The 23,850-nt window shown below is 38.7% G+C and overlaps 2 protein-coding genes across 2 annotated transcripts in view; both read right to left on the bottom strand.

Annotated features, from left to right (window-relative positions):
- The window catches only part of LOC128383336 (interferon-induced very large GTPase 1-like), a 30,093-nt gene extending 22,214 nt beyond the window's left edge, over positions 1-7,879 (bottom strand). Inside the window, exons 1-3 of the mRNA XM_053342959.1 lie at positions 7,768-7,879; positions 7,476-7,536; positions 7,296-7,374 (exon numbers count right to left, since the gene is read on the bottom strand). Of these exons, the coding sequence (XP_053198934.1) occupies positions 7,296-7,374; positions 7,476-7,520 (124 nt within the window). The 5' untranslated portion in view covers positions 7,521-7,536; positions 7,768-7,879. The remainder of the gene's footprint in view (positions 1-7,295; positions 7,375-7,475; positions 7,537-7,767) is intronic.
- A 6,222-nt stretch (positions 7,880-14,101) lies between these two features.
- On the bottom strand, positions 14,102-23,541 carry LOC128384272 (up-regulator of cell proliferation-like). The gene is made up of 4 exons (XM_053343819.1): positions 23,449-23,541; positions 21,709-21,775; positions 21,493-21,571; positions 14,102-18,832 (listed from the first exon to the last, which is right to left on the bottom strand). The coding sequence occupies exons 2-4, from the start codon at positions 21,712-21,714 to the stop codon at positions 14,166-14,168; spliced, it is 4,752 nt and encodes a 1,583-aa protein (XP_053199794.1). The 5' UTR covers positions 21,715-21,775; positions 23,449-23,541; the 3' UTR covers positions 14,102-14,165.
- Between the last annotated feature and the right edge of the window lie 309 nt (positions 23,542-23,850).

Below are 23,850 nucleotides of genomic sequence, written 5' to 3' on the forward strand. Positions count from 1 at the left end.
CTTCAACATCAACATCATCAGCAGATAAAACTGATCATTTTGATTAATAAACACATTAAATGCATTTTAATGTACAGATGAGCGCTACATGCAGTGGTTTTCTCAAAAATATGTTACTATTTGTGACCCCTCTATTTCATATGAAACAAACAAATCAAAATATTCATGAGAGGATGATAAACATAAAGAGGAAAGTGTGCACCTCTATCATGTCAAATCACATGAGGAGGAAATGTTACTTGTATCTCACTTCATGTTAAATGACACATTCAGGCTAGCTTCTGCTTCCTTCTCTGTGATATTTTTCCAGGAAGCAGGAATATTAGCAGGCTTTGCCTTGTATTTTTTAGCAAAATCATTGTTGAATTTTGTCATTACATATTTCCAGTAGTCTGAGGCCTCGAGGCTTACATCTGGAGCAATTTTCCAGTCTTTGAAGATTGCTTTGTAATCCTTGTAAGGGTGAAATTTACCATTTGTGGCTTCACAGAGAAATTTCTTGTCACTGATCACAAGAGAAGAGCATATGTCAGTGACAAGATCCTGTGACCACTGAAACCTGTATTCACCCAGACCTTGGGACCGATGCATTGAAGTAAAGTGCTCAGCATGTTGATTTGCTCCTGCTTCACAAGGTGCTTTGCAGAATGGACACTGTTTACCACATCCAATCAGTCTGATGAAAAGCTCATTCTGAGGCTTCACATTAAGATTTTTTAGTTTCATTTCAGTGTTTGTCTTTTTAAACTTCTCTTTAAGAGCTTGAGCCATGTCTTCCATGCACTGTGTGAGCCAGTTGGCAAACTGTTCCTGGTCGGCATTGTTCAGGATCATGAAAGCACCAAGAGCATCCTGGGAAATGACCAGTTTATCACCAAGGTCTTTGCAGATATCTTCAACAAATATCTTCAAGTTGCCACTCTTTAATGTTTTGGCCTTGTTGATGGCATTGTTTATGTTTTTGATACTTGACTGAATATGTCGATACTCAAACTCAATTGCTTTACACGGGTTGGAGAAGTGTTCCATTATTTGATCAAGTATCCATTTCTTAACATAATCCTCATATGAGCAAATGTAGCTCAGATACTTTTCAAAGTCATCCTTGGAGAGCAAATCTAGTAAAATTGAATGCTGGAAGAACATTCGTGTGCTGAACTGTAGGCATGTCAGCATTTCACCAATGATGTCAGGACCCAAGGAGCGGTTGACAAAGTCTTCGACTGCAGGCTTCAAGCATTTGTTGGTGAATTCTTCTGCCTTCTTCTGGCACTGGTCTCGTTCATTGAAGACATCTTTGAAATCTGCACAAAACTTTTCCTTGTTTTGATGCAGACATCTGTAAGGATCATTCTCTTGTATGAAATCTTCATGCATTTTCTGAAACTTCCTGGCTGCCAATCCACAGATGTGCTGTTTTAGGGAAACTTCAAAGTCAATGCCTGTCTTCAGATTTTGATTGTTTTGCAGCCTCTCATCAATCATGCGTAAGATCTCCTGGATGTAAGTGTTATGGTAATTGTTTTTTTTTTCTCCTTCTACTTTTTCACTTACAAACTGTGAGCAAGCAGCTATGATGCTGTCAGCCATTTTTTGTACATCTGCTGTGTGATGTTGAAAGGGCAACAAGTCTTTACATCGGTTAATGAATCCTTCAGCTGTATATTTGAACGGCTCCAGTCCACAATCTTGCAAGTTTTTTTGGCTTAATAACTGGCATGCACGACTCCCCTTAGGTGAAAGATTTGCTCTCAGGGAATGAGACACACTGGTGAAGACATCTGTAGCCTTTTGTTTAGAGAACAATAGTTCCTTCAAAGTTTTAGTCCACATCTTATCAAATTCTTTCTCCAGTTCTGTGTCTGTCATCTTGACTTTCTTCTTCCGACATTTCTCAATTAATGCACACACTCTTACCTCCAATTCTTTTGTGTGATTCTCCTTGATTTTGTCAAGCTTTACCATTCCCTTTCTGATGTCAGCTGCTGCTTCCAGCTGATTAGACACAGACCTCTCCATTTCTTTTCGAAGGCTCTTTGAACTATTTGCAAACTCCTCTTTATATCCTTCTACCAGATAGACATGACCCTCAGTTTGCTTGAAGTACTGTGTCAGATGTTCAAGAAGCTTTGTCTCCCATTCAGACAGCAGTATGCAAGCTTCACTTTTCAAGCACATGACAAGTTCTCCCATGTCATTTTTCTCAGATTTCTCAGAAACCGTACCAAAATTGGAAATTTTGGTTTCAGCATCTGTGACCCAGGTGTACATGGCTTTTTTGAATTCCCATTCCCATTTGTTGAATTCTGTGCAAAGCCTCATGTAGGCATCAGCCACCAGGCTGTTTCTGAAGCTGAAGATGAAGTTTTCATGCTTTACTGCAGTCCACAGGCTTGAAATCCACTCTGTAAAGTCAGAGATATTGTTTGAAGTTAAGTCACAATTTCCCAGCATTTGGATGATGTTCTTCTTGAGCTCATACACAGCTTCACTGTATCCTGCATTGACTGGTGCCATTGGTGGGTTTCCATTCCAGAGTCCAGGAATGTACCAGTTCCCAGTGTCTGGACTATACTCCATCACATCAGTGAAGCTCTTGTTCTCCTCTTTCTTCTCCATTTTGGCTGCCGCCTGGGTCATTTCATTTAACTGCTGCAAGAGCAGCTTCCTGTCTCGTAAGTTCTTGTCATGGGCTGAAACATCTGACACATTCTGGTGAACAAACTGACATTTGGGTTTTTTGCCAACCTCTTTCATCCTGAGAAAAGCATGCACAACTATTTGTAAGATGTCTTTCATTTCTGTTGAGTTCTCCATGGCAATATTGATAATGGTGATATCACTCAGCCCCACAACGAGTGTTGCAAGCTCATTGTCATGCTCATGGCTATCATCCAATTGCGCAAGTTCTGGTGACTTTAAGCCTTCAGTGTCAATGATCACCATGAAGTCACAGTTGACTACTTCTTTCACATCTTCATTGACTCTGATGAGCAACATAAAGGCACCTCGAGTGCATCGACCACTGCTGACGGCAAACTGCACTCCAAACATGGTGTTAAGCAGAGTGGACTTTCCTGTGCTCTGAACTCCAAGTACTGTGACCACCAATATCTTGGTATTGTGAGACACCAAGACATTGAGCTGAGAGATAACATCACTCACCCATCTGAGAGGTATGTTGGATGCATCTCCGTCAACAAGCTCAAGAGGAAATCCATCAAGCAACAATTCTGCACAGAGTTTTGGAAGATGCTGTAATTGTTGACGTGATGGGTGTGTTTCTGGAAGGGAAACTGAAGCTTCATAGATTTGACCCATTTCACGGAAGAAGTGTTCAATCCCCAATGAGCTGTTGGAAAGTTGTCTGTCGATGTCTTTAATCTCCTCTTTGTTTTCAGAATTTTCGCATTTCTTTTTGTACTGTTCCCTGAGATCAGACAGTTTCTCTCGAGACAGATTATCAAGGTTAATTCTCATCCATTTCAGAAAATAGCACCTTTCTATCCCTGGACTCAATATTGCCTTGATGAAACATGTCATAGTGTTTGACATGTCAAGAGAGTTCTGTTTTTCTCTAAGTCTTTTTTTCTGTATCTGAAGATCACTTTTGTAATCTTCAATGCTTTCAGACCCAATTTTTCGAAGCCGAAATTCTTCCTTCTCTAAGCGAGTCAATTCTTTCCATATTTGGCCTTGCAAGGGAAGCTGCGCTTCTTTGAATGCCAGGGTGTCTTGAATTTCTGCAGTGATGGCATCTGCATTTTCTTTGGCAGTCTGGCACTCTGGAGAGTCTTCATCAACCAAGATTCCCAATTCACGGGCAAAGTCAGCCATCTTCTCTATGGACATCTTCATCTTTTGGTTCTCAACTACATTGTTCACTGTTTTCCTCAAAGTTTTAACAAAGTCTGCATCATTCTTATCTTTAGTCTTCAAAATCACATTTTTAGTCAAACCCAACCTGGTTGCTACCTTTTTCAGAGCATCAAAACTGAAACGCTGGCTTTGATGGTTTCCCACCAAGAAGATCTGCGCCTTCTGTTGTTGGTTGGTCAGTAGTCTGCATTCAGACTCCAAATGATCAAAGAACACAAAAACTGCTGTAGATGTCTGACACAAAAAAGAGTATTGTGTTTCAAATGAAGCAATGTCCCCACGAAGGTTAGCTATAGCGACAGGCTCACTGAAAAGATCCATGTTTTTGTTTCCACAAGGAAGGTACCAAGTCATTTCAACCAATCCATTGGATATTCTCCTTGGACTGTCACCACACTCCATATCATGGTGAACAAAGGTGTGATGGTACTGCTGAGAATTGCTCAGAAGCTTATTGAGAATCTCTGACTTAGACAAGGAGCATTCACCCAGTCTCACAAAAGATATCATTGGAAGATCTGAGAGAACAATTCTGTCTTCAATGAAGCCCTTGGATTCAGACAGTGACTGAGGTCTGTACTTTTTAACAATGTCTCTCATGGCCCACAGCATAAGTGTGCACTTTTCTGTGTCACAATTGGGAACCAACAGAGGCACAGAAAACTGACACATAGACATTTTGAGTGCCATCTCTTGCTGTACAAAACCATCAGAACACAGAAAAAGAGCAGTGATTATGTCGAGGGGGTTCAGCCTGTCACCTAAATGTAGACTGTTGACCAGATTGTCCAGATCAAATTGTGTATTCTCTAATGTAGCATCACAGTTTGAGTCACATACTGGTGTACATTTCACATTTCTAGCTGTCACATTGACCATCATCAGTTTCTTTAGAAAATACCATGGAAGATCTGAATTACACGTGACAGTTTCATCAGTAATGGTTTTCTCATCAATCTGAAGCACTGTGCTCAGGGAAAGCTTCTCATTGTAGTGCTGCCCCAAGCCCAGATCCTCCAATAAGCCCTTCAGGTGTGTCTCTGTTAACAAAAATGACAATGATTATTCAAATCTTATCAGTTGTTTTAATCTACCAAATAGGGGTCCAAATGAATAAATGCATTTGCAATAGTGATTAGTGTAAATTGATATTCAGTAATTTGTCACAATACACAATTTTGCTTCTTTCCTTATATCATTCATTGAGTATAAAGCACTCATAAGGGTGTCAACTGCCTCCTAGACAATAAAATTTGTTACAAGTCTTTGTCAGGCAGCTGTTACTGTTCAGCTGTTTCTGGCCTGTTGAGCACTGTTGCTTCTGTTTTTTTCTTTGTCTTATCAGCTGGATTGTCCTGGGATTTCAGGCACTGCCCTTTTTCCCAAGTCCATTACGTTAACTGTATAACATCATAATAAGTTTGAGGCTTAGGCACCTAATGTATACTTATTTGGCTAAAAATACCTTACTTATCAGCATCTTCAGTCTCAAGTGACATGAATAAGTAGTACATTGAGACAAAAAACAAGCACATTGTCTTAACAAGTGTTAATTTAAAGGCCCTGCATGCTGTTTTTCAGTAGTAGACTGATCAGACCTCTGTTGAGGTTGATATTAAATTGATCTATAGTGTTAACTCAAGGTATTGGGTATTACAGGTAGACAGATACCCCATGTAACCAATCAGGGATCTAGAATAAGGAGCTGGGCAGAGACATAAGAACCAGCAAGTTAAGATGAGAAGTCTTACTTTGTTACTCATGATGTTACTGGAGACGCGACAATAAAAGGACACGTTTCAGTACAGATAAGTTGTTTCGGCCAGTACCTATTGAACAGTAACCTAAAGTAACAGCACCCCATTCCTCCTCTTCCAAGCATACAGGTGAACCTATGGTGGCTGTGAAACTTGCGAAAAACCCTTACTGCCCTTTCTAAAGCCAGTATTTGGTTTGTCTCTGGCCTCTGGGAAGAGGACCTGCTCTCCATTTAGATATGAAGGGCACATTCCAAGGTAAGGTGATTATTCACACATTAAAACATGCTTATTAAAACATGCATATTAATATTGTGTTCAATTTCTGTCAAGTCTGTTCTGCTAGATGCCACTCAATTCTACACACTGCACCTTTAAATAGCAATGGCAGAGAATCGCAGTCTGTCCTGAGAAGAAGTGTAGTCAAGCAAAATAACATAAATCACCTGGAGTTGTAGAGAGACTTTAATGTGAAGATATTCACTAAATTGAGCTTTAAAAATAGCCTGGCTGACTTTCTTGTTTTTGTATTATCTGGGGTTGTTTTTCTTATCTATCTTTATCTTTATCAACCTTTGCAGAGTCAGGGTAACAATTAGTTACGGCTATTTCTCCTAATTTGATTAACTTTTTTTTTTTACATTACAATATTTTTGTTTTACTTACTAGTGCAGGAAGATATTACAGTTGGCTTGCTTCTTCTTCCATTCTTCAGCTGTGTAGAAACTTGGAGGGAGTAACACACCCCTGGCTTCAGACTGCTGACAGTCAGGTTGTTTATGTGTATTGTCAGTTCTTGCACAATGCTGTCTTCTTCACTGCTGCAAGTCACAATGTAGTTCTCCACTTCACCAGCAGGAGGATCCCAACACAGAGACAGTGACTCACTGCTGACCTGAGAGATTGTAACCTGACTGGGAGGGCTGGGCTCTGAGGGGACAATATAACAGTTTCACTTTCTCTGGAAATTAAGCTTTTCCCCTTATTATTGCTGTTTGCCTGCCAAGCATAAGAGATGTGGCAGACAGGAAAGCAACATACAATCATCTCTCACACAATTTGTAGACATAAACATTTTGCAACTTCTTTAGTCTGACACAAACACATTTATATCATGAACTGAAAGAATACCTCAGTGTAAGAAGTATCGTCATATATGTTAAAATTATGAAGAAACATTTGTTGAGTTCAACGACCACTCAGCTAAAGTTTCACTGTATTAGTAAACATTTTAATTCCAGCAACATTTAGTTATTTCAGATTTACCTGTGCAGAATGATACACAGGCTGCTTCACTCTGATTTCCATTGTCTGCTCTCCTTGTGATTCTGAAATTATACTCAGTCCCAGGAAACAGTCCATCAACATCTACAGTGCTGGAGTCTTCTTTGATCACAATGCCACCGTGTGTGTTACAACTGTAATCTATATGAAGTGTATATCTAACAGATGAGTCAGTGGGAGCCAAACCAAAAGAAACAGTCTCACTGCCAACATGGAGAACTGTTACATCTCCTGGTGGAGGAACAACTGAGAAAAGAAGAAAAATATATCTTAGAAACTCCCAAAATAATTTACTGTCTTGAATAGTATTTATGTATTCCTTTCTGCTGGACAATAGATAGCTTCAGGCTGAACCTCTGTATCACTCATACTAACAGTCAGACTGTGGTGTTGCAGGAGAGCTTTCTTCCTCACAGTAAAGCTCAATGAAGACATCTGGTGCATCATAGAACTCCTTTATAATTGAGAGAAATATGAATCAATCAATATTTGATAGCACAATATGTATATGTGTAATTATTTTAATTATTGTAAATAATGTATTATTCTATTTACCTCCTCTTCCTCTGAGTTATCCATGGTGGGTACACTCTCACTCATCCCACACTGCTTCTCACTACAAGTAATGGGAAATAATTGTGTAAGTTTAGTGGAGTAACTTAGAAAGGGAAATAAAATGGAAAAATCCAAGCACAAATAATTCATATTAAGTGGGCTTTAGGATAAGTACATGTACAGTACTATACTGTATTTTTACATGTTTTCTTTTCCTTTTTTCAGTTTCATATCATCCACATGTGTAAGCAAAGAGAGAAAGCAGTCAAGATGAAATAGCATGGTGACTTACCTTTATAAGACTGATTCTTCCATGGCACAGTGACATCCTTCTTATATCCAGGAGTTTATATCTGTTCTATATGCAATACTTTGTAATCAGTCAGGAGTTTGTCCTGAAAATACATGTAAGACACTGTTCTCTCCTGCAAATGCCAACACAACACTCTGGGCGTCTCCTTTTATTCTGAAGTGGGATGTTTTCACTTTCTGTTTCTGATTTCCCAGAAACAGTGTGGTTATCTCATTTACAAGAAAAAGAAACCACCCCAAAAACCCCCAAAAAAAAGAATATGCACAAACCCTCATATGTGTAGCAGCTCTGATTTCAGTTTTCCAGCCTGACGTCTCCCTTTTTAGACATTTGTTAGAATATTACTGAGGCATAACTTGACTGAAGCTCTAATATCTGATTGAAGTAATTATGATAATATTTTTAGTTCCAAAGTTTGACTTATCACAACTGTACCAACAACTTTACTTATGTGTGATAGATAGGGATATTGTCATAAAATGAAAATGTTTTGACACAAGGCACATACAAAAGTGTTGGAAAGGCCACAATTACCCAAGTTATTCAAGGAATGAACTAAAATAAAAACCTCTAAAACCTGTCAGGACGTGAAAAGCAAGGAGAGACTTGATAAACTATTAGATCAATGTTAACAACATCCCCTACCTGATTACCAGTTAGGGAGTCAAATGCCTTAAAAACTGATTTGTACTGGAAAGACAAAGATATAAACTCATTACATGGGGACTCTTACCATCCTACATCCTGAAGAAGAAATGATCTTGCCTGTGTGTCACACTGCCTTTTGTTTCTTTGCTGATTACTGTTAGGAAATTTTCCATCATTAATATGCACTGGGTCAAACTAGGCATTGCAGTCATAGCAAGGCCTCACCAAATGATAGGGTTAGACACTGCCTCCCCTTGAGATAGTGGTAAGCAGTGAGTCTGCTCCTTTTGGGGAAAACAGGAGGCGTTCTGATAGTGTTGCTATAGCAGCCGAGGTCAGATATGTGTTTGACTGTTTTCCCTGAATGGGGTAGAGGCAACTGGAGTCAGAGGTTTGATATAGTGTTGGATGTAGGACAAAGGTCCTGAGTGAGGTTTAAGCAATGTTATATAGACCAGTAGACTAAATTCTGTATATTGTAGATGTGTTGGATCTGCCCATATATGGGCATGGCTCAACCTTGGGCATTATCTGTGTGGTTTAAAGTCTACCCCCGGAGGAGAGAAACTTCAAAATTGAAGGAAGCATCAGGGCATGTAACATGAACTGATCATTCATTCACTTCTCCTTGATTGAGTAAATAAACCTTTTCAATACAAGACATCCTGGACTCCTGTCTACTCTCTCCATTGATGTATGGGCTGCATAATTAAAATCACTATCAATCACTGCCTTAGTCTTACTGTATAAAATGCGTCCATTTCATTTGCTCTGGGTCAGTCCACTGTCTCTGACCCACTCTGTGTCAGTGTGCTCACTATCCTGGATATCAATAAACATCCAACACCACAGCAAACTTAACTTAAGAAGAACCTCCCTATGTGACAGTAGAACCTGAACAGAGAATTGCCAGAAGTCACCTATTGCAAGAGACATTGAGGAGGTTATAAAAACATTGGCACACCATTGATACAGACCCTTCATAAAAAAGATTTTTAGTATAGCCTATAAAACACCACGTATAGCCTACCTTTTGTAGCAGCGTAGAGGGCACTGTCCTTGATTACAGCCAGCTGGTGGCCGTTGGCCCAGCATTGTATAAATGCGGTCATCTCTCGCCGCCTCGTTGTCTTGCGCTCCCGTCACGTCATTTCCGCACCGGCTGTTTGGCATCGCAGGTAATTGCCACCTGCCGCTGCTTCAAGTTCTGTACTCTCGGTGTGCTGACGGCATTTGTGTCCTCCGCCGTGTAACTGTGGGACTTCTGCACCTTGTGCTCCTGCGTTAGGCGGCATCGTTTTTGTCGGTAGATACAGGTGTCGTGCCAAAAAGTGATCGTCTGCCAGAATCTGATTTTTTAATGAATTTAGTTGTAATGCCTTTGCATCCATGCATGGTTATTAAACATGCTTTTGTGTAACGTCAAACATTTAAGGCAAAGTTCAGAGTTTAGATCATCTAATCAATGATGGAGTTAATGTGACTGACATTAGCTTCAACTTATACATGTTACAACTTTCAGACGTCTCTACGTAAATGTTTCTAGATTGACTACATCAAATCATCAATAGCCAGTGTGCACATTATCAATTAAACTTGCTATTTTGATGACCCAAGAGCTTTTGCTGCTTGTGATTAAACATTACTTTCATTCAAATTCTTATAGTATGCTTAATCATACTGTAATACAAACCTTCAATGCATAGGCCCCACAGGACGTTGCATAATTTTGAATTGGGTGGGGCATGGTCTCACATGCCCATCTTGAGGGATTTAGCCCCCTGTGTCTCATGAATGATCTATGAATGATCTAAAAGACATGCAGTAAAAATTGGTGCAACGTTACTTGAACAGTCTTTTAATAAAATGAACATTTTAAATGTCCATTGCATCAATGTCATTAAAATTTTGATAACAGCAAAATATGCAAAGTTTCTTACAGTTTCAAACCACATTTTTATTGGAATAAAGCATGAAAATGGAGAATGATGAAGTAATTACAGACATAACTTTGACTTGTAAGTACAGAAAGCGTTGTAAAAGGCTAAATCTTTTACAAATGTTTACTACAGCACTGGGAAACAATATTAGTATAACTGTTAACTTGTTTTTTTCCTTATTTGCTTTAAAACTGAGATTCACATTGAGAAATGAAAAAAATTAGGGTTTTAATAAAGTAAGACTTTTGAAAAAGGAAATAGTGAAATAACAGTCTAGGAAAGTTCTATATTTTTAAAGTCATGTGGCAGACATTCAACAGTAAAGTACTGGTTAAGGTATAATCAGGTAAATATAACTCTGAAGAGTTACATGTAGACATATCGTGGCAGAAAACCATTTTCAGTATCAAATTTGGAGCCGGAATCAATTTTTGGCAAGTAAAAAACTGCATTTTCTGCGTAGCATTGGCCCTTTACACCATTTCCAGAGGGTACAGAGTAAAGGTTAATCTATAATGAGCTAAATATTGCTCTGTTGAATAATAGGAAGTCATTTAAAGCAAGAAAACACTTTTCATTATCAAATTAATCGCAATAATCAATTTTTGGCAGGTGAAAAAGCCCATTTTGTGTAGTAATGGTCCTTTAAAAGAGTTCCAAACTATCCTGTGAGCTCTAGAGTTTATATTATGCAGCTCTTCAATGAGATCAAGTCATTTTTAGGCAGAAATCACCATTCAGTAACTGCATTTGGCCTCCAATCAATTTTTGGCAGGTGAAAAAGCCCATTTTGTGTTGAAATGGTCCTTTAAAAGAGTTCCAAACTGTCCTGTGAGCTCTAGTGTTTATATTATGAAGCTCTTGAATGAGATCAAGTCATATTTAGGCAGAAATCACCATTCAGTAACTGCATTTGGCCTCCAATCAATTTTTGGCAGGTGAAAACTGTTTGTTATTTTAATAGTAGGCATAAACAATAATATTAGATATACAAAACACATCCATACATGGGAAGCAAATACTACGTAGGGCCCAGATCAGATAAAAAACAATGCAGAGTCACAAGGATCATTGCAAAAGTGATAATTTCTTGAAAACACACCCATAAATCAAACACACTGTAGAGACATGTCTATCACGTAATTGCCATGTCTTATTTCGCTACAAACTACACTTCTTTTGGCCACAGTTGTGATAATGTGTGATAATTGTGTGTATATGCATATTATGACCGTTTAATCCAAAGAAAATCAGACGTTTTATAGCGCTACCGCTCAACGGGCTGCTGTGCGCGCTCCCGCGGCCACAGATCAGATTCTGGCAGACGATCACTTTTTGGCACGACACCTGTCCCTGTGTGACTGTCCTCTCTTCCTCACTCCTGTGCCTGCTCGAAAACTGAGGGGAATCTAGTCAGCTGATCGTCACTGCTGCTTTGTCTCCACCACTCGTCTCTGCTTGTCATCTACTCCACCTACCCAGCGGCACCCGGTTTCGTTAGTGTGACTGTGGGTTACTGTCCTGGTTTATACAGCCATTTATACAATTGTGTGCCCGTGGGCCATGAGTGACGCTGCGACTCCGGTTGCTCGGCCGTCTCCTTTCCCTCTGGCGCTGGCAGTCTCTGCTGCGTCGGCTGCGTTACGGGGGATTGTATGGTGTGGCGGATTGTCTCACGGTGGCACACTCCAGTTTGAACTGGGCCCGGGAAAGAACCGAAAACGATCTAATGTCCTGACAATTTAGTGCAAGTATTAGTTTTATGTAAAAGACTTGCTTCGTTTAATATTTTGCTTATTTTCCTTTTGTTTTTTATTCCGTTATTTGGTTTGATTCCTGTTTATTTAATTTAGCCCTATTTATCTTGACTGAGTTTTCTTTCTTGTGTGTGATTTAACTAATAACTTGGGGCAATTTGTTCAACTTTTATGTTGGGCATTCTAGTCTATCATAGTCCTACTTGCCCACCTTTTCATTTTGATTGTTTTGTGATTAAGTAATTTTGTTCTCTCCCCTCAGTTGCTGCAGGCCGGTGGTGGTGCTGGTGGTGGTGTCGTCGTCCCATTTGTGTGCTGTGTCCCGGGATTGTGGGTGATTACACTGTGTGTGCTGGTCACTTGTGTTTAGGTGTTATTTTTTGCTTTATTATTTTGTCTTTGGTGCCCCCCCCCCCCTCCTATCCCCACCTGTGGGCCGCAGCTCCTGACCCTTCAGTTCTCCCTCTTTTCCTTTTCTTATGTTGAGAGGTTTTAATGCCGCCACACTTTCCTTTTCTTGATATGTGTAAGATATTATTCAGTCCTGAGTCTGCATGACAGAGGAGTGATCACAAATTAGAGGAAAATGCTGTAATTGATGTTTTTGGTTGGATCTTGATACAATCTGGTATCCGCAATAATACAACAAGGAGCACACATTTAACACAAGATAACTTTATTTATTACTAAACAAATTCATTAATTGCATTTAATATATGAATATGTAGTATCTTCAACTGACCTTTCCTGAAGAGGGCGCTGCTCTAACTGCTCCCTGAATGATAACATTGTGTTTCCTACAATTCAAATCTTGCCATCTATGCAAAGTACCTAATTTATGTCTAATGTGTTATAAGGACAAAAACTACAGTTCATTGTGTAGTAACTCAAGGGAAAACTTCTTGTTGAACACCGAGGGGTTTATTTTGTCCTTGACGAACTCAGTACTTCACATTTTCTTTTCATTAACAACAGGCAGACAACAACTCTTATTTCCCCGTCTCAATAGTATACTCCCAACAGAGAACAAGCACACACTGGCGCCACCTTGTGGACCGGCATACATATAACACCCAAAATAAACAGTGTTATCACAATTGACTACTGTGAATGTGTGCTTTGTCTTATTTTAAAAAACAGACACTTTAAATGAAACATTAAAGACATTCATAACTGATTTTGTCTCTTTAATTAGTTAACAGAAGTAATAAAATCACTTAATAGTCTATGGTACATTTTGACAATACCACATAGATGTTATTTTAAGTCATTTGACAATGTAAATACATCACAGTAACAAAACAAGGTCATTGTGAGTTTGAAAAAAACACATCACTACTAGATTTTAAAACATAGACATGTATTCATGATGACATATGGACTAAATATCTTTGATTCATTAAGAAAAAAGTAAATATTTGAAACCAAAAACTTAAAGAGAAACAAATATATATTCAAAGTAAAGTAAAAGACATATCAATCATGAAAAAACTCTCTATCCTGCATACATGTTGACAATATCAAATATATTTGAGTTTTCATTTAAAACTTTGAATATTTGAATCAGATACTTCAATGTCACATTGATACTTTGATTAACTGCACACAACGTTTCAATTACAATAGAATGAAAGTCATACAAAGCTCAGATTTAATGATTGTAATGTTATAACATGTGCTCCTAACATTTTAACTCAGTGTATAAAAAAAATGTAAGTAAAAAGTGTCTTTGTCAGAATACAGTTAAAAGGATATAATGTTCTTATAATGTTACACAAAGGTTTAGGCAGAGGTGAGCATTGCATGCAGTGATTTTTATGTCTCTTTAGCAAACTCTGGTGGTAAAATATCTCTATGCACTGACTATATATATATATATATATATATATATATATATATATATATTCTATATTCAACTTTTCTGCTTATTTAGTATGTTTGTGACATCCACGAGAGGGTAAAATCAATGCAAGGAGGAGGAAGTACATTTCTGTAACATAAAATCACTTGAGGAATAAATGTCAGTAGTCTCTCATTTGATGTTAAATGACTCTTTCAGGCTTCTTTTTGCTTCCTCAGGTGTGATATTTTTCCAAGCTGAAGGAATATCAGCAGCCTTTGCTTTATATGCATTAGCAAACTCATTGTTGAAATTCGCCATTACATATTTCCAGTAGTCTGAGGCCTGAAGGCTTACATCTGGAACAATTTTCCAGTCTGGGAAAATTTCTTTGTAACGCTTGTAAGGGTGCCATTCACCCTTAGTAGCATCACAGCGAAAACGCACATCACTAATGACAGCAGATGAGCATATGTCAATGACAAGATTTTCTGTGACATCCCACCTAAATCTACCAAGACCCTTTGGGCGATGTAGAGAAGTCCAGTGCTCAGTATGTTGATTTCCTCCTGCTTCACAAGGTGCTTTGCAGAATGGACACTGTTTACCACATCCCATCAGTTTGGTGAAAAGCTCATTCTGAGGCTTCGGATTGAGATCTTTTAGTTTCACTTCAATGTTGGATCTTTTTAGCTTCTCTCTTAGAGCTTGTGCCATCTCCTTCACGCACTCTATGAGCCAGTAAGCAAACTGTTCCTGGACTGCATTGTTCAGGATCATGAAAGCACCAAGAGCATCCTGGGGAATATCCAGTTTATCACCAAGTTCTTTGCAGATATCTTTAACAAATGTCTTCAAGTTGTCACTCTTTCCTGTTTTGGCCTTGTTGATGGCATTGTTTATGCTGTTGATACTTGACTGAATGTGTTGATCCTCAAACTCAAATGCTTTACATGGGTTGGAGAAGTGTTCCATTATTTGGCTGAGTGTCCATTCCTTCACATAATCCTCATATGAGCAAATGTAGCTCAGATACTTTTCAAAGTCACCATTGGTGAACAAATCCAATAAAATTGAATACTGGAAGTACATCCGTGTTTTGAACTCATAGCGTGTCTGCATTTCACCAATGATGTCAGGACCCAAGGAGCGGTTGACAAAGTCTTCGACTGCAGGCTTCAAGCATTTGTTGGTGAATTCTTGTGCCTTCTTCTGGCACTGATCTCGTTCATTGAAGACATCTTTGAAATCTGTACGAAACTTTTCTTTGTTTTGAAGCAGACATCTGTAAGGATCATTCACATGTATGAAATCTTCATGCATTTCCTGAAACTTCCTGGCTGCAAATCCACAGATGTGCTGTTTTAGGGAAACTTCAAACTCAATGCCTGTCTTCAGTTCTTGGTTGTTTTTCAGCCTCTCATCAATCATGAGAAGGATCTCCTCAATGTAAGTGTCATGGTAATTACTTTTCTTGTCCACTTTGTCATTCACAAACTGTGAGCAGGCAGATATGATGCTGTCAGCCATTTTTTGTACAGCGATTGTGTGACCTTGCATGTTGAAGAACTTTTTAAATTTGTTAAACATTCCTTCAGCTGTATATTTGAATTGCTCCAATCCACATTCATGTAGGCTTTTTTGGCTTAATACTTCACATGCACAACTCCCCTTATGTGAGATATTTGTTCTCAGGGAGTGAGACACACTGGTAAAGACATTTGTTGCCTTTTGTTTTGAAAATGATAGAGCATCCACTGTTTCCTTCCACATTTTTTCAAATTCTTGGTCCAGCTCTGTGTCTGTCATCTTGACTTTTTTCTTCCGACATTTCCCAACTAATGCGCACACTCTTCCATCTAATTCTTCTGTATGATTCTTCTTGACTCTTTCAAGTTCTGCCATTCCCTGTTTGATTTCTGCTGCTGCTGTGATCCGATTAAACACAGACCTCTCTATTTCTCGTCGAAGACTTTTTGCACTGTTTGAGAATTCCTCTTTGTATCCTTCTACCAGATAGACATGACCCTCAGTTTGCTTGAAGTACTCTGTCAGATTCTTAAGGAGCTTTATCTCCCATTTAGACAGCAGTGTGCAAGCTTCACTTTTCAAACATGCAAGAAACTCTTTCATGTCATGATTCTCTGATCTCACAACAAATTTCCCAAAATTGGAAATTCTTGTTTCAGCATTTGTGACCCAGGTGTACATTTCTTTTTTGAATTCCCATTCCCATTTGTTGAATTCTGTGCAAAGCCTCATGTAGGCATCAGCCACCAGGCTGTTTCTGAAGCTGAAGATGAAGTTTTCATGCTTCACTGCATTCCACAGGCTTGACATCCACTCTGTAAACTCAGAGATATTGTTTGTTGATTCGCAATTTCCCAGCATTTGGATGATGTTCTTCTTGAGCTCATATACAGCTTCACTGTACCCTGCATTGACTGGTGCCATTGGTGGGTTTCCATTCCAGAGTCCAGGAATGTACCAGTTCCCAGTGTCTGGATTGTACTCCATCACATCAGTGAAGCGCTTGTTCTCTTCTTTCTTCTCCATTTTGGCTGCTGCCTGGGTCATTTCATTTAACTGCTGCAAGAGCAGCTTCCTGTCTCGTAAGTTCTTGTCATGGGCTGAAACATCTGACACATTCTGGTGAACAAACTGACATTTGGGCTTTTTGCCAACCTCTTTCATCCTGAGAAAAGCATGCACAACTATTTGTAGGATGTCCTTCATTTCTGTTGAATTCTCCATGGCAATATTGATAATGGTGATATCACTCAGCCCCACAACAAGTGTTGCAAGCTCATTGTCATGCTCATGGCTATCATCCAGTTGTGCAAGCTCTGGTGACTTTAAACCCTCAGTGTCAATGATCACCATGAAGTCACAGTTGAGTACTTTTCTCATATCTTCACTGACTCTGATGAGCAACATAAAGGCACCTCGAGTGCATCGACCACTGCTGACAGCAAACTGCACTCCAAACATGGTGTTAAGCAGAGTGGACTTTCCTGTGCTCTGAACTCCAAGTACTGTGACCACCAATATCTTGCTCTTGGGAGCCACCAAGTCATTGAGCTGAGAGAGAACATCACTCACCCATCTGAGAGGTATGTTGGATGCATCTCCATCAACAAGCTCAAGAGGAAATCCATCAAGCAACAATTCTGCACAGAGTTTTGGAAGATGCTGTAATTGTTGACGTGATGGGTCCGTTTCTGGAAGGGAAACTGAAGCTTCATAGATTTGACCCATTTCACGGAAGAAGTGTTCAGTCCCCAGTGAGCTGTTGGAAAGTTGTCTGTCGATGTCTTTAATCTCCTCTTTGTTCTCAGAACTCTTACATTTCTTTTTGTATTGTTCCCTGAGACCAGAAAGTTTTTCTCGAGACAGGTTATCGAGGTTAATTCGCATCCATTTCAGGAAATAGGATCTCTCTATCCCAGGGCTTGATATTGCATTGATGAAACATATCATAGCAGGTGATATGTTGTAAAAGTTCTGTTTTCCCCTAAGTTTTTTTTTCTGTACCTTAAGATTACTTTTGTACATTTCTATATTTTCAGATCCAACTTTCCGAAGCCGAAATTCTTCCTTCTCTAAGCAAGTCAGTTCCTTCCATATTTGGCCTTGCCTGGGAAGCTGAGCTTCTTTGTATTTGAGGTTGTCTTGAATTTCTGCAGTGATGAGATCTGCATTTTTCTTGGCAGTCTGGCACTCTGGAGAGTCTTCATCAACCAAGATTCCCAGTTCATGGGCAATGTCAGCCATCTGCTCTATTGGCATCTTCATCTTTGGGTTTTCAACAACATCCCTGACTGTTTTCCTCAAATTTCTCACAAAGTCTGCATCATTCATACCTTTAGTCTTCAAAATGATGTTGCTGTTGGTCAAGCCCAGCTTGGTTGCTACCTTTTTCAGTGCATCCAAACTGAATCTCTTACTTTCACAGTTCCCTACCAAGAAGATCTGCGCCTTCTGGTGTTGGTTGGTCAGTAGCCTGCACTCAGAGTCCAAATTGTCAAAGAACACAAAAACTGCTGTAGATGTCTGACACAAAAAAGAGTACTGTGTTTCAAATGAAGCAATCTCCCCACGAAGGTTAGCTACAGCAACTGGTTCACTGAAAAGATCCATGTTTTTGTTTCCACAAGGAAGGTACCAAGTCATTTCAACCAATCCATTGGATATTCGCCTCGGACTGTCGCCACACTCCATGTTGCCATGAACAAAGGTGTCATGGTACTGCTGAGAATTGCTCAGAAGTTTATTGAGAATCTCTGACTTGGACAAGGAGCATTCACCTAATCTCACAAAAGATATCATTGGAAGATCTGAGAGAACAATTCTGTCTTCAATGAAGCCCTTGGATTCAGACAGTGACTGAGGCCTGTACTTTTTAACAATGTCTCTCATGGCCCACAGCATAAGTGTGCACTTTTCTGTGTCACAACTGGGAAGCAGCAGAGGCACAGAAAACTGACACATAGACATTTTGAGTGCCATTTCCTGCTGTACAAAACCATCAGAACACAGAAAAAGAGCAGTAATTACGTCAAGCGGGTTTAGCATGTTACCTGTATTTGAACTGTTGAGCAATTTATCAAGATCTAACCCTATATTCCCTGATGCAGCATCACAGTTTAAGTCACATCCTGAAATGAATTTCACATTCCTAGCTGTCACATTAACCATCATCAGTTTCTTCAGAAAATACAACGGAAGATCTGAATTACACTTGACAGGTTCATCAGTAATGGTCTTCCCATCAATCTGAAGTACTGTGCTCAGGGATATCTTCTCATTGTAGTGTTGCTCCAAGCCCAGATCCTTCAATAAGCTCTCCATTTGTGTCTCTGTGAATATTTAGACAATGATTATTAAAGTTATGATTGGTTGTATTATGTACTATAGATGGATTAAACATATAATAAATGCATTTGCAATATTGATATGCGTGTTATGTTATTTAAACCAATCATAGGAGTTAATATTCTGAAACATGGATCAAAATTGTTGACACATAGAATCAATTAATGTATGTACACTAACATGTGTGCATATTGTTGCATCCCACCATTGCATTCAAGATGAAATATGTTTCGGTTTTAGAGAAAAAAAAGTTTTTCTTTGGTAGTTTCAAAATTAAGTTTCTTTTTCTACATTATGTAAAATCAGCTTTCCAGAGTTTTGTGTCTAAAATATATAGTGTAATCAACAGTTGTTGTGACAAAGCAGTCTAGAAATTAACACATGTTTGTAAAAGCAGAACATTCCTCAAATAGAAATATTTTTTTCTTGCTCCGTGTTTGTCGCCCAGGATAAAGGACCTAAAGATAACAATGTTGGTCAGATTGGTTATATAACATTCGACCACATATTTTAGCCAGATACCACCAACTGTTAAACTGGCACCAAGAATTTAAGTTTTAGTTGGACTTTAATCTTTGAACACCAAATACGATGTTCGTTTGAATTAATATTGTTAAAATTATTTTAATTGAATATTTCCTTAAATAATTGTGATGAAAATTCAAGTCACTAATATTTGAAATTTATTTGGAAACAAAAAGATGCAGTATGCTTATACTGAACAACCTACAAACATGTTTAAGTTCCGCAATACATTAATGGGTAACAGTTATTGCAACTATAAAGTTTATTTAGCCTATTAATTCAGTGCTAGACTCAGCATGCCAGGTTGCAGATATTTCCCGGAGACAGTGCAGACCCAATAAATTCTGAACTATAAAAAGTCTCAGTATAAAATATTTTTATATTATTTTTTCTGTTAACTACATAGCAATTTCATTTCTCTGCTTTCATAAAATACACAGGTTCATGACATGTTTAGCTTATCTAAGAAAAAAGCCTGAAAGCACCGAGCCTTCCCAGATAGCATGTGAATGTGGGCCACTTGAGGCAATGATCCGGCACTGTAGGCATTCTTCTGGCCCGGACAAAACAGACGTGAACCTAAACTGGCCCATGTAGTAAATGCTACATTTGGGCCAAATATCACAAAACGAATATGGCCCATCTTTGGCCGAAATATGGCAAGTATGGCAATGACTAATCCGGATGTGAGCCTAAAGAGGCCCACATATAAGGAAACATACTTGGCCCACCTTTGTTGAAACATATTTGGGCCAGTCTTGGCCGAACTGGTTTATTTGGTGTGTTTTTGGTTGACATCTGGCATTGTGATGGCTTGGTTATGGCCCACTTTTGGTAAACATGAGCGGACCGCCCAAGTGCCATCATTCCATGCTGTATGTGGGCCGGATGAACATGTCAGGTGTGGGCCAGATATGGGCCAAAAGAATTTTGCTATCTGGGTTCTTCAAAAGTAAAAATATATACCCTCCAACAATTCAAAAGTTGTCTTCCAACAATGTGACAAGGTTTTTTTCTGGTAACATGTGAGATAGCAAGTTGAAATGATCTGTCTCTGTTGTCTTTGCTGACTAGTCTTGTCCAGGGTGTGATAATTTAGCAGGAGTTGTCCTATTTTCATGGTGTGCTTTGTTAGCTGACAATAAAAACTAGGACCTGAACTGTTGCTGAAATTGCTGTTATTTTACATCAAAAAGTAAATAGTAACCCATTATCTTTAAATGCAGTACACTACACTTAATTTGGATTGTTGAAATGGCTCAGACAAAAGATGCCACATGGCTGTCTGGATAGTGAAGTATGATGATTCACCCATCTTCATCCAGCAAATTCACAGTTAAGTTCCTTTTTGCTTGCTTGGTTGCTTAGTCAAAATACATTAAATTAATGATTTATAATTTATCAATTAATGGCAAGCCTGCTGCCAGTTCTTTACTATTTTTTTAAGAAAAATCTATAACAACGACTGCCTTGAAAGTAAATCCCTGTGCAGTTAACAGTTACTAATCCAGGGGCATTATTTCTGTCTTTAGTCATGCTTATAAATTAAACTCGACACAATTGTGACATCTAGTGGTGAAAATTTGAAATGAGTAAAATAAGTATGGAATTGTATTTAATTTGTAAGGAGGTTCTTTTTGGAGGCATAGCAGGGAATGTTTTAACAAAAATAAACTGTCTTGTGTCCAAACAGCCACATGTATGTTTTGACCACTCAGTAGTTTCTTTAAGTATAGTGATACTAAAATGGGTCATATTGTCATGAATCACTGCCATCTGACATGCACACATGTTAAAGCCAAGCAGGAAATAAAGAAAAAAGCTCTGGCAGAATTATTATTAATTTTCTCACACAGGGGTGACATTATTAATATTTTACTTCAATCTTCTTTTATAACCCTCTGAAGGGTCAGGGGAAACATATGTCTGCATCTGTACTCAGGGATGACAAAACCTTGAACTAAATGTCCATAAAAAACTATTATCTTAACAGTGGCTGCAGCTCAATGGAAATAATAATGCAATAATAATATTGATAATAAAACTACTGCCTTTCGTGCTCAATGATAAATTGCCTAAAGGCGACTTTTACTATTTGGATCAACCTGTTGACACTCACCCTTGCAGCCAGACTGTGGTGTTGGTGGAGTGTCCTCTACTTCTGCACAGTACAGATCAACATCTCCATTACAAACGTCCTTGACAAATAAGAATAAGAATATGCATGATTATATGTGTTAAATCAACTCATCTACTCATTAGCTGGTAAGACAATTTGCATATATTGCAACTTTGTTTTCATCTATCTTCTGTAGATGTGCGAGGAGTAATTTACCTCCATTGTGGATATACACTGTAACTCAGTCCCACGCTTCCAGTCCAGATATTTAAGATGCTTCTCACTGAAAGCAATAAGAGACAAGTCTGTAAGCTTTATTATCAAAGTACCATATTGTGCATGTTTAAAATACCACGCAGTGTGCTTTACTATAGACCCAAACCATATTTACACTTCCATGCCATGTTGGCTAAAAGTCAGAACAGAGTCATCAGTCAGCTCACTTTACAGATTCCTGGTTTCTGTGCTTCTACAAAGCAGAGGTTAACTACGATTTTACCATATATCAGTTTTAAAAGCATTAGCTTATGCCATGGTCACATTGTATTTTCAACTTTGAATACAAATAAAAGGTCTTGTTCAATATTAAATTTTAGCTGCATAGCATGTACTAATTTACTATCTGAGAGGTAAGTTTGGGTGGGATGTGTCTTGGATACCTAGATGGATGAACATCTTAACAAAAAAATTCAAAGAACACTCAAAATAATTCTCTTCTCTTGCTTTCTACTTCCCTGACAAGACATACAGTTCATCTTGAATGGAGATATAATCTTTTTACCAAACATGCATAGTTTCTCTCTCCTGAAGGTGGCCCATTGAAAATATTATATTTACATTTTTGCAGTGTCATTGGTGGGGGTGGGGGTGGGGGGTACGGGTGGAGCCCCCTAGACACTGAGTGCACTAAAAAAGAGGAAGTAGGATACACCCTAAACACTGGACAGGAAGCAGGTAACACCTACTTGCACAAACATCCACGTTCCTACTAACACTAACTCCAACTGACTGTAGCAAATTCACTGGCATGTTTGGCTGTGGGAGAAAACTGGAATAGTTTCAGTGAATGAATTTCAATTCCAGTGTATTGAGGGTTTTTAAAAACGTATGAGTGGTTATGTGTCCTTGCAAATATGAAACACCCACTTTTATTTTTTAATGGCTTTTTAGCAAATATAAGCCAAAATAGAATACTGCTCAACTTGTGAAATGTCAGAGTTTCCAAGGTGTTATGTCGAGTTCTGTCTGCTGGCTGAGAACTGAATGCACCTTGCGGGAGCGCGCACATCTAAAGAAAAAACTAGGCCTACCACACATTGTAATGATTTTTTAAGGCAAACTATTGTTTAAACCCGATATAAACTTTATCGGGCTCATCGACGATTATTGATGATCTGAAGTCTATAGTTTTAATGTCTAGAGTCATCCGTGTTTTATTAGACTGAGTAGGTTACCAGTAGCCTAAAGCAGCATGTCCTTGATTGCCTACGATTGGTCTGAAATTTACAATTTTTCCTTGATTAATAATAGAAATATATCGTGACATTACTTTGTCTTAAAACTCATTACAATCTCTGCTAGCCTTCCCTGTCGCTCTGCGCGCTCCCGCGAGGTTCATGCGGTTCTCGGCGGGCAGACAGAACTCAGCATAACACCGGTTGCGCAGTAAGACATTTCCAACATGTCTTTGATGCAGATCATATAAGTAATAATGATTGGTGCACTGTATATTGCCGAATTAATGCATAAGAGTCACCGCAATTTATAAAAAAATAAATAATAAAATCACCGCATTAACGATAATTTAAAAAAAAAACAAGAAAGTGCATAGTTCAGCACAAGTTTGGATAGACAAGTAGCCTATTCGATTATAATAATCTATTGTACAAATGGCATACGTCACCCTCATCATCACATAACGGAACAATCACTGACAAAGCGAAAAGGATAACCCACCTTTAAAGGGGAGATTTCTCCATGTTAAAAATGCATTCTTCTGTTTCAGCTATGCAGTACTGCAGAAGCTGGTAAGGCGTACTTGTCCTGTAGACATGTCCTCTTCGCTGCGTCAATGCAGGGCGACGGTACACAGCAGACCCTTTTATTCTGCTGGATCAAGCAACTTTCACTTTCACAGCATCATCTGATTTCCGGGAAAACGAAACTACTGTTTACAGTAAATGGCATGATTAAACTGAAACCCACCACAAATGCCCTATTTAATGCACACATTTGTTTACCCTGCTGTCTTGCAGATTTAACACAATTCAGAGATAACTGTGTAGAGTCCACCAGAATCACACAATGTTGATTTCATGTCAGTTGCCCTATTACATTAAGGATTTAAAATGTAAACAA

Source organism: Scomber japonicus, chromosome 22, assembly GCF_027409825.1.
Source record: "Scomber japonicus isolate fScoJap1 chromosome 22, fScoJap1.pri, whole genome shotgun sequence".
NCBI lineage: Eukaryota > Metazoa > Chordata > Actinopteri > Scombriformes > Scombridae > Scomber > Scomber japonicus.

What these genes read in the sequence shown, in the direction of transcription:
- LOC128384272 (XM_053343819.1), bottom strand. An exon ending in ACCACAGTCTGGCTGCAAGG is followed by an intron (nt 18,833 to 21,492) that starts GTGAGTGTCAAC and finishes AAATATTCACAG; the next exon opens with AGACACAAATGGAGAGCTTA.